The sequence below is a fragment of the Paramormyrops kingsleyae genome, chromosome 19 (genome assembly GCF_048594095.1).
Source record: "Paramormyrops kingsleyae isolate MSU_618 chromosome 19, PKINGS_0.4, whole genome shotgun sequence".
In the NCBI taxonomy this organism is placed as follows: domain Eukaryota; kingdom Metazoa; phylum Chordata; class Actinopteri; order Osteoglossiformes; family Mormyridae; genus Paramormyrops; species Paramormyrops kingsleyae.
The window spans coordinates 22,994,676-23,012,194 of NC_132815.1; the positions used below are offsets into that span (position 1 = coordinate 22,994,676).

The 17,519-nt window shown below is 42.7% G+C and overlaps 1 protein-coding gene across 1 annotated transcript in view; it reads right to left on the bottom strand.

Annotated features, from left to right (window-relative positions):
• Positions 1-3,483: 3,483 nt before the first annotated feature.
• kif26bb (kinesin family member 26Bb) overlaps positions 3,484-17,519 on the bottom strand; it is a 97,068-nt gene continuing 83,032 nt past the window's right edge. The window contains exons 10-15 of the mRNA XM_023806725.2: positions 16,653-16,812; positions 13,291-13,453; positions 9,771-13,140; positions 9,358-9,560; positions 9,073-9,223; positions 3,484-8,161 (exon numbers count right to left, since the gene is read on the bottom strand). Of these exons, the coding sequence (XP_023662493.2) occupies positions 8,013-8,161; positions 9,073-9,223; positions 9,358-9,560; positions 9,771-13,140; positions 13,291-13,453; positions 16,653-16,812 (4,196 nt within the window). The 3' untranslated portion in view covers positions 3,484-8,012. The remainder of the gene's footprint in view (positions 8,162-9,072; positions 9,224-9,357; positions 9,561-9,770; positions 13,141-13,290; positions 13,454-16,652; positions 16,813-17,519) is intronic.

Sequence of the window (17,519 nt, forward strand, 5' to 3'; positions counted from 1 at the left end):
TATGAACATCTTTCTGGTACATCCCATCTCTTTCCCTTGACGAGGTCTGATAAAATGGTTATAGGAGAGGATTGCTGAGAATATTATTTTCCATCAGGTCTCGTAACTATGACAAATCTGGGAGATTTTAAATGAGAGACATATGGACATACGGACTATATAATTGAAAAGATAACATGAATTTGATTTAACGAGTAATGACACTTTACAGCAATGCCTTTTTTCTCTACAGTTGATCTGGGTAATGTGATGTCGATTCTAGCCCTAGTCTGTTTTCGGTCTTGGTCTTGGTCTCGACCAGTCTTGTTCTTGGTCTCGCCTTAGTGTGTCTTGGTCTTGGTCTTGGACTTGGTCTTGGTCTTGGCACCCTCAAGTCTCGGCAGTGTCTTGGTCTTGATACCCTCCGGTCTCGGCAATGTCTTGGTCTCGGTTTAGGCGGTCTTGACTACAACACTAGTATACAGTGAGTGTTGATTATAAGGGACCCAGGGCCCATCGGCGTATACAGTGAGTGTTGATCATAAGGGACCCAGGGCCCATCGGCGTATACAGTGAGTGTTGATCATAAGGGACCCAGGGCCCATCGGCGTATACAGTGAGTGTTGATTATAAGGGACCCAGGGCCCATCGGTGTATTCAGTGAGTGTTGATTATAAGGGGCCTCAAAAGGGCAGGTGCCCAGGGCCCTCATAAGACCATAACATGGCCCTGTTTGTGACAAAAGCAAGTCTGTGTCCTTACAGGTATATGAAATGGTAAAGGAAACCATATATAGATTTTTATTTAGCTACATTTATAAAGTGGTCATTTTATTTTGGCTCTCAGTTGATTCCTGTTTATCTCAAGTCAGAGTCCATCCATTTTACAAACCACTTATCCTACTCAGGGCTGTGGGGGGTTCAGAGCCTATGCCAGAAGCTACGGGCACAAGGCAGGGAACAACCCAGGACAGGGCACACTCACACACTATTCACACCTATGGGCAGTTTAGTAACTCCAGTTTGCCTCAGCATGTCTTTGCACTGTGAAGGGAAACCAGAGCACCCAAAGGAAACCCCACGACAACATGGGAAGAACATACAAACTCCACACACATGTAACCCAAGCGGAAACTCTAACGCTGATCCCAAACATGTGAGGCAACAGTGCTAACCACTGCACCACCATGCCACCCCAGGTCTATGTGGTAAAATGCAGGTGAAAGCCTAATTACACACAGGCTGAAGAAAAATGTCCCAAGAGCAAATCTTTGGGATTCTTTTCTCTCCTGTCCCACTGCAACCACAGGTCATTAAAAAGCATGAAACAGCATAAAATCAATTTAACAAAAATCAAGGCCTTAAACAGCACTACCCCCAGATGACTTCAACAAGTTTAGCTATAGAAATTGTTCTGGGCATTCTGTATGTGTAACCTTATCATTCTGACTGATCGATTCTGATGGGATCAGATCAAAGTAAAGTTATTGTTGCATTTGGAGGAAGAAACAACTGAGAAAGTCAGCACTACAGACTTTTTTGTGTTTGTGGGGAAGACAGAGGCAGAGCTACCTAACTAGCTATAATCAATATTACCGTGATTAGTTAATGGAAATATGTAGATTTGTGGAGAATCTGGAGTTCTGGAGGCCCACAGAGGCTGTCTATCCTAAATCCCAGTAGCTGTAAATCAAGTCAGTGATCCTGTTTCTAAGGTTTTTACAGAGTCTTTCTTCTCTGTGGAATACTCTCATCTGGGCTGAAGAAAACCTCCTCCTCAAGATTAACAGGAGGCTACTGATGATGTACGTCTCTTTTTCCTTGTCACTTACACAGACGCACACACACCTCAGACCGTTTTGTAGATGACAGCCTTGAATACCACTCATTAGCGAAAAATATCAACGTATCTCAGTGGGAGCCAGTGACTTCTCTGCATTTAATGGTCTCCTGTTGGATTTTTCATAGTGTTCCATGATTGTCTAGGTGAAAACAAGGAACAGAACTGTAGTTTGAATGTTTCTCAATACTGATTCCTATATGCAGATTATTGGTAGGAAGAACCGCTGCAGTTTTCATGTTTGTAATGTGACAGAAATGGGGGTGGGGGGGGGGGGGTTCTCTCCGGATCCTGGAATAGATGTATAAGCAGTATCCCGGGATAAGAACATCCAACTAACGGAAAACATCATAAAAGCATCATAAAGCCTGCTATATTAAAAATTGGAATAAAAAGCAGTTTGTTGGCTCAATTTACAGTACAGTACTGTATGTAGTTTATTATTATTATTATTATTATTATTATTGTTGTTATCATTATAATTATGTGTTGTCTTATCTTTTGGTAACCTGGGGACTGCCTGTAATTCATATAGTGTCATTTGGGAGTGTACTTCGTACAGTATACTGTCATTTGGGAGTGTAATTCATATACTGTCATTTGGGAGTATGATTCGTATACTGTCATTTGGGAGTATGATTCGTATACTGTCATTTGGGAGTATGATTCGTATACTGTCATTTGGGAGTATGATTCGTATACTGTCATTTGGGAGTGTAATTCGTAGGCTATACTGTCATTTGGGAGTATGATTCGTATACTGTCATTTGGGAGTGTGATTCGTATACTGTCATTTGGGAGTATGATTCGTATACTGTCATTTGGGAGTATGATTTGGCCTCTCTGTATGCCTCATTACACACAGCTGACTCTTCCTTACACATTGCGTTTGTGGACTGTGGCTGCAGCTGACAACTACATCATAAAGCACTGATTCAGTGCAAATGTTTTGCGTTTATAGCCGAACACTCATTTGTATATGCCAGTGAACCTCAGTTAGTGGTTCATTACAGGTTTAATCGGAATCACTGGGATCAGTTATTCAGAGGCCTATATATTTGATACAATACATGCAAACGACTTCATGAACATAACACATATGAGTAATTTAACAAATAAATCAGCCTTGCTGTCTCATCATGGTGTACCCTCATGTCTTTTCCCTGGAGGCAGAAATGGAGCAGATCACTTCAAGCAGCTGGGGGAAATGGTGGCGGCAACCAGGCAGGAACACAGCCTCTGAGCTTCATACTGTCGGAGTGCTGATGGCAGCATGTGTCCCTCCAGGTCTCTCCTGCTGATTCTGTTTGCTTCTCTCGTCTCTGCAGGAAGGCGTGTAATGCAGGGCTGTGCCGTTAGCCTTAAGCTATAGCGCTTGTCTTCTGTCTGTACATGCTGCTGCAGCTTGACAGGGATCTTAATGCCTGGATGATCTGCTTCCAGTCTTGTTTATATTGTAATCTTGTGAGCAGGTGGAAAATGGATATTTTATTTGGAAATTTCACCTGTAAATTGAATTGCACTAATTTGAAAGAATCTTGAAAGCTTTTTAAAAAATATTTATGTTATGGCAGGGTATTGACGATCTTCTACTAAGCGGCTTTCAAGACAAAGGGAACTTTATTACAAACACTACTCAAAACAAAAGACACACAAGGGGTCTAAACAAAGGCATGAAAGCAATACAAGTACTAATGAAGGCTGAAGCTAAACAGGAGAAACCGCAGACTGAGAACACAGATTTAGGACAGGGTTTACTGTGGGGACCTTCAAACTGCTAACACATTCAAACACACTTCATTAGCTGAGCGGGGAACTAAGGAGAGACAAGAACTTATATACAAATGTAACAAAGGCTAGACGAGGGACAGGTGTGAGTCATTAAAAAGTTCCCAAATATTAGGGACTAAGAGATACCATGAATACAGGACTTGGATACAAACTGGGCACACAGTTCAGGCAGGGAAAACCAAGAACAGTATAGACATTATGGACAACCACCTAACTAGAGTGCAGAAACACAAGAAACACGATATACGCACAAAGTCAACCAAAAAAGAGTCCTGGGGCACAAATAGCCTGGAACTCGCGATGTTCCAGGTTATATGGTTCTTTGCCATGCATTCAGCCACACGATGACCCAAGAAACAAGGAGATCTACTCTATGTGCACTATGATTGGGGTTAAACCTAGGGGAACACAGGGAATCGAACGGGATGACCAGTGACACCCAGTGGCCAAACAGAGAAGTGAAGGACAGAAATGGACAAAGTAAGGACTGATCCTGACAATTTATTGTATGGGCCTACAATAACTTATCTTCTAATACATTTTGAATTGCTTCATCTTAGAGCTAGGTATGCAATATCATTAGCAAAATGTATTAAATATAAAGTACGTACCAAATGTACCTAATACATATGTTTGGGTTACGATGTCCATTAACCTTTCTGAAAACTCATCTGTAGGTTTTATATAAATACAGTATAAATAATATGTCTTGTATTTCGCCATTGAATGGGGTGCTGTGCGGTGAGATATGAGAGTAAAATTACTCCATTGTAACAGAACAAAAATATTCTGCAGCATTTATCTTGAAAACACGGATCCAGTAAAGATGGGCAGCAGGTACTGCAATGTTGTGCTTGAGAACAAGGAGCCCGATCAGGATGTTATGTAAATGAGCCTCTCCTCATTGTGGGTCTGGATTCAGGTAGAGCAGACGAGCAGTCCTCTCACCGAATGAGACGAGACACGCAGCCAGCCACAGCACGGCCACACTCTCCCACCGGGGGAATGTTCTAGCTGCCTGTACTTGTCGGCTTTGATTTTCTTGTTGATTGACCTTCGCAGTGGCAGGTAGGAGTCTTACAATCCTTCACTAACAAAAATGCACCTCTGCAAGTCAATGAGTCATCAGGAATCCTCACTAATTCAAAGTGTTTATCCAATGAAACACATCTCCAAAATGTATAATTTTTAACATTAATTATCCAATATCCATGGTCATGGGGAAATTCTTATTCAGTATTTGACTGCCTAAAGCAATTAATCCTTATAGATTAAATATCTACCTCAAAGAATTCAGTTTGGAAATCCTTTGTTCCAAGCTTCTTGCTTGGTGAAAATTCCTATAATGAGAATTAATTCCTTACTACTTTCCATGTTGTTTGTCCAAAGGTCAAATATTTCTCCCACAATACACAAAGTTCTCACTGATACAAAATATAATTGAATCTAAATATAAAAATAATATTCTGATTATGTATTTTATATCATATCTCACATTGACTTTACCAATAGGAATGGAGTGTTTTGGGGCCAATATCCCATCAGAACACCCCACTGTTATATTTTAAGTTATTTAATTGTTTACGATGATCGTGGGTGTGATTTAAAACAGTAAGAAAGACTGAGATTCCAGTCATTCAGGTGTGCCGCCATATCCGAGGAAAACAGCGAGATCCAAGCAGCTCACAGCAAACGAGTGGGAGAGCCAGGAAGTTGGCTGAAAATTAGGTTATTAGCTAGAAAAAAACATGAAATTGAACGCCTTTTAAAGCATTTAACACGATCAATAATAAACATTTTGTACAACATGGGTATAATCAAAGCACTCAATATCCTTATTCCATCTTATTATGCTAAGACTGAGGAATTCCTTTAAGAACTGTCCTTATGAAATATCTACCCATTATCTGATTCTTACTGAAATCAATCTAAATAAACCTAGATAAGTTCATTGTTTAAGTGGTAAATGTAATTGATCACTGATTAATGAACTGACAAAGGATATGAATAATACATCTATTCTGTATTGTGCTTCCCATAAACAATACAATGAACAAGAATCTCCATTTGATTGTAGACAAATGATTGCACTTGAATTTTTATTATTATAATTATTATTTTTGCATTTATTTGATGGTGGCGGGTACATTGCTTGTCCATCTATGTGTACATAACACAATACAGGCACAATTTCAGCATCTTTATCATAACTCATGATCATCTCTTGCACATCAAGGAGACTCAAGCTGAATTCTTATGATCGAGGCTTCATGTTGACAACAAAGATCATCGCCGTGACTAGTCAGACACAAAGCATACTGTATACGCTCTTATCAAAGTGCACTATGAATCAGATTATATTACATTGTGGAAAGGCCATCCAATGCAGGGCTATGGGAAATATACCAAATACACCATGATTTTGTGGTACACCATTAACAGAGTGATGGAGCCTGGCCAACTATGGTAGACTACACCCAAATAATCCACCGTCAAGTGCATTTGTTAAAAAAGGGGAAAAAATGGTAATATTTCCACAACACCTAATGACATTTTATGTATCTTATATATACAGTATCAATGAAATGGTATCTGCTATTGTACAATCTTTAATGCATAGCACATTGCAAATCAGTATAACTACTTTGTTTAATATAAGCAACTCTGTGAAACTAATCATCCTGAGTTCAGAAATTAATTACATCCTTCAAAAATTAACATGATGAAGGTGAAAGGATGGGAGTGAAATCTGCCTATCTGCAGAGACGAAGGAGTGGGTGTAGACGAATGAGACCGATAAGGCAGACGGGGTTAAAAAGAGGCTAAAGATCTTCAAAAAAAAGTGACAACAGGTACCGGTGTGCATACTAGGCTGCAATGGGACCGCAGAGAATGAATGGGGATTCATTTCCTGGCACAAATGAAGATTCCACGTGCCCTTTGGCAAGGATGCGCATAACTGGCGATACGGGTGGCAATTTCATGCCATAGCAGTGCAGATGTGTACTTATTTTATGTGCATTTGCACTGCTATGACAAGAAATTACTGTGCGTTGTAACCTTTATGTGGCTAATTTGTACTTCATTTGCAGTATAAAGGTTAAAATGCATGGTAATTTCATGTCAGAGGAATGTACATAAGCATGTACATAAAATAAGTACATGCTGTTAGGACAAGAAACTGCCACAGGCATTGCTTTACGATGTGAATGTGAACTTGTGTAGCAGTTTTCTGCATCCTTGTCTATTTGACATACTGACACAGAAATGCACGCCTTATTTAAGTATGACAACTGTGTCTCTGTCGTATAGCCTGGGGGCACCAGGGAGAAGGAGAGGAATAAATCGCCATGTGGGTGGTAATTTATAACAGTCAGATAAACTTAGGGAGCTGATGGTGATTTTCTTACAGTTTTGAAAACTTGGCGCAATTTAATGTGACGCTTTCAGGAGACAATCGATCATTCATTTCCAAATGTCTGAAAACTTGTTTAATATTTGATGCTGATGATGAGGATCATGTGACAAGGAACAACACTGCAGCACCATTTTCCTCAGCACCATTTTTACCGTGGTTACACGTGTGGCATGTAAAACTCACAGCCTCTTGGTCGCTTGACCTCAGGCGGCACAGTGTTGCATTAGCAAATCTAAAATTCGCTGAGTCACGGAGAATAGTATTTTTCATATAAGGCCAAATTCATTTTGAATATTTCTTTTTTCCCAGCATTCTTCAGCACTCTCAGACTCTTCAGGCTAATTTTGTGAAGTAAAAAACAAATTGAAGGGATCTACACTTACCACAGTCTATCCTTCTTGGCAAGAATATATAAGAATATAAGAAGAGAAAATGCATACTTGTACATGAAAAGGTCGAATGTATGTATATATTTTGTTTTTATGTAATATACGTTAGCACCATCTTTACATATATACAGGGATGTTTGGATATGCAAGTCTTTGCAAGGCACTTGCTGATTTTTCTACCGTACTCTTTACTCATTTCCTTCCTTCCCTTTCAGTTCCTCCTTATTTCTTCAGTCTATTCATTGTAAGGAAATAATAACCAACATAAAGAAGCATGAAGCAGTTCCTTGATAAAGGTGATTATCTATTCACACAGGTATCTCCTAATCATCTGGGAACATAACGTTTGGCTTTTCAGAGATTCAGCAGGCATCGGATAAGCATGCAGCTGATTCCTGTACACCAGTGTTTCCCAATCCACTCCTCGGGGATCCACAGCCAGTCCACGTTTTTTCTCGGGGAGGGAGCAAAATCGTGGACCGGCTGTCTACGATTGACCGGATTGGGAAGCACTGCTGTACACTGAATTCCATACTGTTCATCACATTCCAATCACTTCACTTCCTATGGGCACATTCTTTTTTGGGCCATCTCCTTCATCGCCGCCTGGAGGTAACATCGAAGCACGTGATCATCATCAGGTGCGCCTTGCAGAAGTTAACGCGGCTCTCCAGACGCCCGGTGACACACTCCAGAGCCTCCAGGTACTCCACCGAGTCCACCTCAAACGTCTGCTGCAAATCAACTGCAAAGTACGCCAGACAAGGAGAAGTGTTTCTACCACTGTCACGTCTACCTCGAAACATTAAAATAACCCAGATGCTCTTCCAGGTCAGTGTTGTGGGGGGGTCTATCACAGGCATTATAGGACACAAAGCTGGGGTGTACCCCTATCAGGATTGTCAGCCGATCACAGAACACATACACACAATACTACTCTGTGGGAAATTTAAAGATGCAAATCAGCCTAATTGCATGTCTTTGGACTGTGGAAGGAAACTGTGTGACACTGGGATGCTAAAATAATATTTGCATGAAAACATAAATTACTTTTTCTATTTATAACTACTGTGCTCCTTAAGGGACCTGTGCAAAAAAATAACTTTCTCACGCACATGACTTTGGCGTAGACACGACATGCTTGTGCGCGCAAACAAGATACTTTTGTGTGCATGACTTACTTTCGCATGAGCACGAGATTATGAGTAAGAGCATTTTATTTATTTGCACAGGTCCCTTAAGGGCTCTGTATATACCTGTCTTCAGTCTGACTCCTAAAAATCCATTCAGATATTCTCATTGACAGTTGGTTCAGCTCCTAACCTCTGGCGAAACAATGTATATTATTATTTAGATCCAGATATTCTATATAAGTCCCAGGGTATTTCTGTAGCTCTTGTCCATAGCCATGTTGCACCTATTTGAGTAAATCCTGCTAGGGTCAATTTCTAGTGTTTATACCCAGGAATATTGATGTTGAAATACGAGACCTGAGGAGTCTTCCACGTGTTTTACAAATGAGAAGTTCAGGGAACTCAATGCATCAGAATGGAATCTATTTCCATAAAGGAAAGTTAACTCGCATCTCATAACATTTACAAAGTGTCTCTGTACGCCTTGAAACATGGCAGTGTGAATGGGGCTGCAGTAACTCACATTCACTGGTCCACTTCTCCGGCGCCAGCATCAAATGCTGCTTCGTCTGTTCCAGCTCCTTCTTCAGCCAGTCGTACCGTGCCCGCACCTCCAAGATGCGCTGCTGTCGGTGCTCCAGGATCTTTAGCTTGGCACTGAAGAAGATCACTTCCTGCAAATAGAACCATATAAATATATTGCTGCTTCTGTTCCGGCCCTCTCCAATCCTGCCATTGACATTTTTATATAAGATTGACTGTAAAATACAAAAATGTATTCTACCAAGTAATGATTTCCCCACTGTACCTTGGAGCCAGCAGCCCTCCTCCTCTGCAGACGTTCCACGTCATCGATCTCGTAGACCTTGATCTCAAAAGTATCGGTCAGGCCTCTCTGGCCGGCTCGCAGGGGGCCGTCCACCCAGCGGCCTCCAGGACTCAGAACTTGCTTCCTTACCGGTGAAGTCATGTCAAAGGAGAGTGTAGGGATCAGGCGGCGCCGCTGTGAACCTAAGCAGTGAGGAGCCAGATCATCACAGACCAGATATATATTTATATTCAATCATATATATATATACACATAATTTCCCTCATGTCATTTACTGTACACTGTAGATCTATAATTTTATTATATATATATATAATTTTGGTCAATTAATTTTTTGATTCAAATATAATGCCTTTTTAAAGCCAAAGAATGATATTGTAAATTAAATTTACCTGTATTGTTCCTTTTCTTCTGGTTTTTGGCACTCCTACGTCCACTCACAGAGCTACTGTTGTCGCTCATTGAATCTTGGGCCGAGGATGTACTGCCTGTGGCCTCGCTGTCACGCATCATGCTCTCATAGCCACTGCTGCCTCCGCTGTGATAGAACAGGGCGGTCTTCCCCATGGCTGGAGGTAACTCTCCGCTTAGGATGCTGCTGTTGTCGCTGGCATGGCCACTGCTGCAGCGATGGGGCTTGCGCGGAGCTGTGATCTTGCTGTATGGGGACGGCAGAGCACTGGCTACCTGCTTCTCCTCCCCCGGGAGCCCAGCCCGCGCCTCAACATCTAGCGGTCCCCGAGCTCTGGAGCCTATGCTGCCCTGGAGGAGTTCAGAGATCCGCCCATTCACTGCCCTCAGGGGGAGCTTAGAGGCCAATCCTGATCCCCGACTTCGACTCAAAGACTGAGTTGACCAGGAGCCCTGATTCTGGTTCTTTCCATTTGGTGGTAAACTGGAGCTCCTGTTGACAGATTGTGGGAGAGATTTAGTTGAGAAACTGAGGGTCCGAGTGCTGGATGCGGACAAGCTTCGGGCCTTGGGGCTGACCATTAGGAGTTTGCTGACTGCAGAGATCTTGGATGGGCTAGCCTTGGGTGACAGCAGCGTATTACTATTCCCATTACTGTGTCCATTAATTGTTGAGGACACAGAACTCCGCCGAAGGCTTCGGCTCAGTCTTGGCATACTGCATTCCTTCCCCGTACTGCTTCTCGAGCCAACTGAAGTCAAGCTATCTGCTCTCTCCAAGGACAGGCAGTCACACTGCCCTGCATTAGACCTTCCCAGAGAGTTAGTCCTGTTAGCCAACTGCTCAAGCTTTGCACTAAAAAGTCTGCTGCTCTCACCACTGCAACCTTTGTTTTTCACACAGTTTCCAGAATCATCAGTTGTGCAACGTAGGAAAGACTGTGTCAAGTTTGATGTTGAAGTGTTGCTAGTGACACACTGGACGCTGGCTCGGTTTTTCTGATCCAGGCTGGACTTCCTTATTGGTGGTAGTGGTGGGATTCCCTTTACCTGAGCAAAGACTCCTGGCTTTGCTGATGGTCCCCTTTTTTCCAGAGTAGCCTTTGGTCTACATGGTGTAGAGGTTGTTATACCCAAATTGTTATATTCGCCATACAAGTAAGAATTAGAAGGGTCCTCATTATTATCCTGTCTGTTGGCACGACACCAGCCTCTTGGAAGGCTGGATGCCCTAAACATATGAGCTGTATGGACAGGTGGCAGGATTTCTGCTGCATTCATGACTATATTACTGCCGTCCACCACTCTTTTCAGAGAAGCAGAGGAAGCCACTTCCCCAGGGATTGACCCAAGCCTGCCATTTTGGCTCTGATTTATTCCAGAACAAAAACCCTTCTTCTCTGGTTTAACAGCACAAGTATTTTCTTTAAGCTTTATGTTATCCGTGTCTCTTTTCATCCAGGGGTCCTCAAATTTCATTCCACTGGAAATCGGAACAGGAGGCATTTTCACATCTTTTATTTGTGACATTTTAACGGATGGTAACGGTTCAGCAGAGTCCTGTATTACTGCTGGTTCAGCCGTGTCACAAGGATTATCAGAGATATTCATTTTGATGGGTACTATGTTTTTTGTGTTCCCCGGATTTTGTGAATTAGAAATGCCAACCACGTCTTTTCCTATGGGAGGAATGTCTTCACTTACTGGACACTTTTCATTCACTTTTGAAGCTGTAGTGCAACCATCAGTTGCCAAGGTGACCCCTTCCCTTATTAGAATGTGGCCATCACTGAGGGCAACCTCTGAAAGTTCAGGTTTAAGGGGTTCGGCCAAAGCTTCTCTTTGGCTACAACATGACTGAACAATGACTCTACTAAAAGCCTGATCTTCATGACTGCTGGTGCTCACATTCTGGAGCCATGAGCTGATGGAGTACTCACTGGAGAAGTCTTCTTCCGCGGAGAAAGGAATGAGTTTGGTTATTGCTGAAGTTGTGGTCATGGAGGAAGTGACAGTGAAGTGATCCAGATCTTCACTGATACTGCTGATGATGCTGACGGGCCTGGATCCAGAAGCCAGTGCCTGAACTGAACAGTCACTGTTGAAGCTTATGATGCTGGTGGGCCTGCCATCCTCTGTCATGGCGTTGATGTTAAGCTCTTTCACCAGGCTGAATACCAGCTCATCCTCCCCATTTAGCTCCAGTGGCTGCTGTACAGTCAAGGTAGTGCTGCTTCTTAGTTCTCTCTTGTTCTCCAATGAAGGCTGAACCAGAACTTCAGTCAAAATTTCACTTGAGTCCAAACTAATTGAAGAGGAGTTTCTTTTTAGGATTTGAGAACTCATACCAACAGGGGAAGTTCTAGTCTCAAGCTGAAGCAAAGACTCAGTAGAAGACCTTTCAGTTTCCCTACTCAAACTCTGCGATGATGACAACGGAGTACAAGGAAAGATCCCTTTTTGGGTGTATACCTTGCAGCGCTGAGACGGTGAAGATGCTGGCCTGTGCTCAGAAGTTTTAGTCAAGCTAGCAATGCCTAGCCTTGGGGAGCCTCCAGACCGCGGTTTGCTCTCACTATGGCTGGTGGCACTCATGGACTCCACACCGTCATGGAGAGTGGAACCTTTTTTTTCAAACTCGTCGCTGCTACTTCCTGTCACACATCTACTAGGTGACAGTTCGCAGCTGTCAGCTGCTGCCTGAGAGAGTCTGCAGATTGTAGACTGTGTGATCACTGCCTCTACCATCACCTCTCCAGTCTCCTCCAACTGCTGGTCATATGATGCCATCTTGCCTAGGCGTGTCTCCAGGTTGTTTTTAACCATGCTATTAGAGAATTCAACTTTGGCCACATTGGTAGGTGGAACCTCCTCAAATGGGAATCTGCTGACCTCTTCACTGCCATCGATGCACTCTAGTCTTTCCTGCAGCTCAGCAAATGTGTTGCACTTGAGACAGTCCTGCTCACGCTTGCCCAGTTGCGAATCATCGCCCAGAGGCTGCTGCTGAGGCTGTTGAATTAACTGTGGATCCAGTGTCAGCTGAGGTGATGGTCTCACTCTCTCTGCCTTGTTCTTGTGTAGCGAGGGTATGATGGGTACAAATTCTGGAGGGCCCTCATTGTCCGTCAGCTCTTTGTCTGACAGAGCAGAACCATTAGGCCCCACATAGATGACTGTGTCACATGACTGCTCACTGCTGGAGTAGTCATCTGGGTCACTGGAGAGCTGTAGCAGAGGCAGGTCGGAGTCCACCACATTGCGAGAATGTAGGGTTCTCAGTTGGGTCGGCCGACGCATCCTCCCCTCCTCACAGGAGCTCTCCCCACCAGATGAGCTAGAAGTGTATTGCTGATGTGAATATGGAAAGACAAGCTAAGTCAAAGATCTGTCCTGTAACATGAAAAATTACCTTTGAGTATATATAGATTTAGTTACGATGAAAGAGTTGTGGTAAGTGCACAAAGGACATATCTGAACCAGACTATATCAGGCACATACTTTAGTCTTCTTCTTCTTCATTCTGAGCACTCTTGAAGCTATCTGGATTGTGGAGAGCGTCTCGGAGAAGTTGCTGGGCGAGCTGGAGATGTGGGCGATCATGGTGGTGCGGCAATTAATGTTGCCCAGGGATTCCCTTAGCAGCATGGTCAGCTTACTATCCCTGCGACACACATACAGGAACTACTTTAGTGGGCAGAACTCAGTCCTCCTACATTGGTCATGCAATCCAATTGTACTCTGATATATTTACACTGCTTCACGCTCCTAGCTCCTGATAAATGCAAAGCAGTTTCAGCACGCAGACCCAGAGATGCACTATAGGCTGATTTGTATGTGTGTCTGTATATTTGTGTGTGGGGTGGGTGAGTGTATGTCTCTTTAATGGTGTTTCCTTCATTTTTTATTTCTTATTTACTTTGGTATGTCCTAGGTTTACAATGTTTTCTATTGTAAGTCTTAAGATCTACTTCAAGCAGATCCGAACTGAATGGAATTGGCATGATGCGTTCTCAGAATTCCTTGATGATGTGTTAATCCTCTGACAACAGCTATTACAGATGATAACTTTGGAAAATGTTTGTAGATGTAAGAGGTGGTGAGTTGGCTAATGCTTCCCTACTCTAAAACATGCTGTCAGCCATAATTAATGTATTTACCTTCTGAGAGAGACCATTCAGCAATCCCCATGGCCACTAATGAGATGGGGATATAATGCTGTTTCAACATAGCATACACTGTCACTGTGCTTAACAGAATTAGTTTCCTGACAGAAGATCTGTAGGACTGCAGCTACCATAGTAATTACATCCTGATTATCAGCTAATATCTGAGGAAAGGCATACCATAGAACAAGGTACTTAACCTTAATTGTTGCTACCAAAAATCCTCCAGTATTTAAATAGATGTAATTAAAATTTCATTATAATGAAAGATGGCAATAATTCACAAGTCGTATGTCATTTATGAAACCTCTATTTTTAAAAGGTTATGATAATGATCATTACTGTGTATAATTCTTTAAAACTACCTAATACCTGGATATTTCATAAATGCAATTAGTCCGACTGGATATGTAATTTAAAATCCTCATAATCAGAATCAGAATCAGAATCAGCTTTTATTCGCCAAGTGTGCTGGGGCACACAAGGAATTTGTTTCTGGCAGCTTGATACTCTCTCGTACACAGACAATAAGCGACACCATACAAACAATAAATTACACTGTACAAGAAATACATATGTGATAGATTATAAATATTATAAATATACACACGTGGGTGAATTGATTGTTGTACACAGACAGGCCAGTTTGATGCATTGTGCCTGATATTCACGTATCCATGAGGTAAATGACATGTGCTAATTGTTAAGTGTTAATTGGTCTTGACATCTTAATTAAGCAATGAGTGGGCACGTACTAATAGGAACAAATAACTGCCATAGCAACATGGCATTAGTTACACCAGCCTTGTGTACTTTCAAACCACTTCCTATATTAACAACTTCTGGTGACTGATTACAGTTAATGATAATTAAGACATGGGGACTTAAGATAAATGAAGCTACTTCAGGGACATAAAGGTGTAGTGGCAGTAATTTGATTTTGCAATGATGGGATAATTAAAAGGTAAATTGTTTTAATTCAAGACTCAAGCACTTGATTGTCATTGTGTAAAATTACTTTTTTGACTTATTCCTTTTATTACTTTTATGTGTGTTACCTGTGTTTTGGGGTGATTCGCTTAAAGTGGATTAAATATGAGGTCAATGACATTCACCATGAAGTCACATCAGTCATAGCTGCATACCTGCATAATGTCGCCATGCTTGCTGTTCCCCCTAAAACCGGGCTCTACTTGGCAATACAAGTGTGCCGAATTTAAATTGCAGCTCTGCGGCGCGAGCTCTGGGTGCCAGAAGTGGGGCGGGAGATCCGGCATGTCATAAAGCCCTTCCTGCTGCGATGTCCCCAGAGTGGAGGCTCGCATGGTGCCAGGAGAAGCAGAGTTGCCCCATCTCCACCACGCCTACAGTCCAGAGTGAAGCCACGGATATGAAAGAGCAGCCGCCCCTGTGCTCTCATTCACTCGGCTCGTCTGTCAGCCCGCGGAGCCACAGTATCATTACAATGACCTGACTGTGAAGAACACAGAAGCTAAATTCAGGTCAGATTCACACCTTTTCTACAGCGATTCCGATCATATGTGCACCTGCTGGAATTCGGGAAGCACCTTGAATAAATTGCTATTTTGTCACAGCACAGGCGGGAAAAAGGTAACGATCCATACTGTATGTGGCTCCGAGACAAACAAGGATTTATTGAATTACACAGAACAAAAAAAAAAGTCACAAGAATAACAGGACCACAAGAGGCCAAAAGCAGGGAAAAAATAAGAACCAACTAAAGAAACCATAAAATAAACACCAGGGAACAGAAACACAAGGAGTAGGACTAAGCACCAAACATATCTCCTAACACACAGTACCATGAACACAGCTGCCATGCAGACACATAGCACACAATGATAGACTAAAGAACTGAGCAGGGGCAGGCACTTAAATACGATACGCATCCAGGCTAACGAGGGGGGCAAGGTGTGGAACATCAGGCAATCAACCAATCACAGACGCAGGACAGCAAGCGACGGATGGAACAATTAGCAAACACTGAACCTCGAAAATATAAACTGGGAAGACTACACTTAAGACACACAAAAATACAAACAGGACTAGAAGAGAACAGGACACGAGCATGACAAACCTGAGATAGGGAAAAAAAAGTGAAAAGTAAACACAATGGAAACAAAAAAAGCAATAAACAAAATAACAGATAGTGAGCCTGAAACATATGATCAGAGGGGTAACAGTCTCTGAGCTGCACACTCAACCCACAGAGCTATGCAGCGGTCTGTGGAACAGGGAAACACACTAGGGACTTAGGCATACTGGGGCTAAAGGGCAAGAGACAAGGAGGAGGACAGGACGGCCAGCGACCCCTGCTGGCCAAGCGGGGAGGGGACAGCACCAACCCTGACATATTTTCTTAAATAAATCAAGCATTTTCTGCGTCTTAGGAATAAATATTGTTTTAGGTACATCAGTGATACCTAATTATATCTCTATCTGAAGATGTGAAAATCACTCAACTCTGGAACTCCCTAAATTGCAAAATTGCTTCTTGAAATCGACTTCATAAATATTGGCTCTAATTATGAAACTGCTAACCCTTAAACCTCAAATTCCATGTGTGATTTTATTTTATATTAAGCACCCTGGGAGTGTTGACAGTGTGTATTGATCCTCACTGGCAGGCTATGCGTGAATGCACACACTCACAGACATGCAGAATGGCCTACGCACTTGTAAGGGATGTGTTTGCTGCCGTTGACCAGGGCCAGGATGACATTGCCCAGGGCTGTGAGGGAGAGGCAGGGTCCGGCAGGGCCGTCACGGGTCTTGCTGGGCACCTTAGCACAGCTGCCCAGGTCAATCAAGTGCAGCCTACTCCGGCCCCCCGACACTAAAGGGGGGGTGGAAAGGGAGGAAAATTAGAGGATAAACAGGATAGAATAAAGAGAGCTGATTAGAGTAATAGAGAAGCAATTTGGAAATGGGCTCCTGAATTAATATTGAGTTAAAGCAGTTCATATAAACGTGGCACAAAATGCATTGTATGCAAGGCAGTAGGAAAGGTACTTGAATCAGCCGGCCAAGAGTGAAACCAATCAGTTATGCGAGCGGCAGAACCACGCTCATTCTGGTAGTTAATTCCCAGCATGCTCTCTGCTTCCTGAATCACACACTCACAAGCAGAATTAAGTCAATTTCCCTCCTGACTTTGACATGGTGACCAGCCTCACTGCACCAGCAAAGGCTGCAGACAGCATCACTGCCATCTGTGACACTTTCCTTGGAAGCATGTCTCAGACAGCAAGGGAATGTCTGACCTGTCAGTTATAACTTTATCACCAAAGCACCTGTAAACATGTACTGTGTGTAAACTAGTCCCCTGGCACGGTGTATGTGAACAGGAGACTGGTGTCAGCTGGAAGACTGACTTGGGTATTTTCTATTAACTATCCATCAAGTCCGTGCTAACTGGCAAGCACTAACAGACGCCAGAATAGCACAGAATAACAGCTTGAGATGAAGCTGGCAATGGTAAAAAGGCTTTAAGATGAAAGACCCCTGACAGAACAGAAATAGACCCTCAGTATGGCACATAAA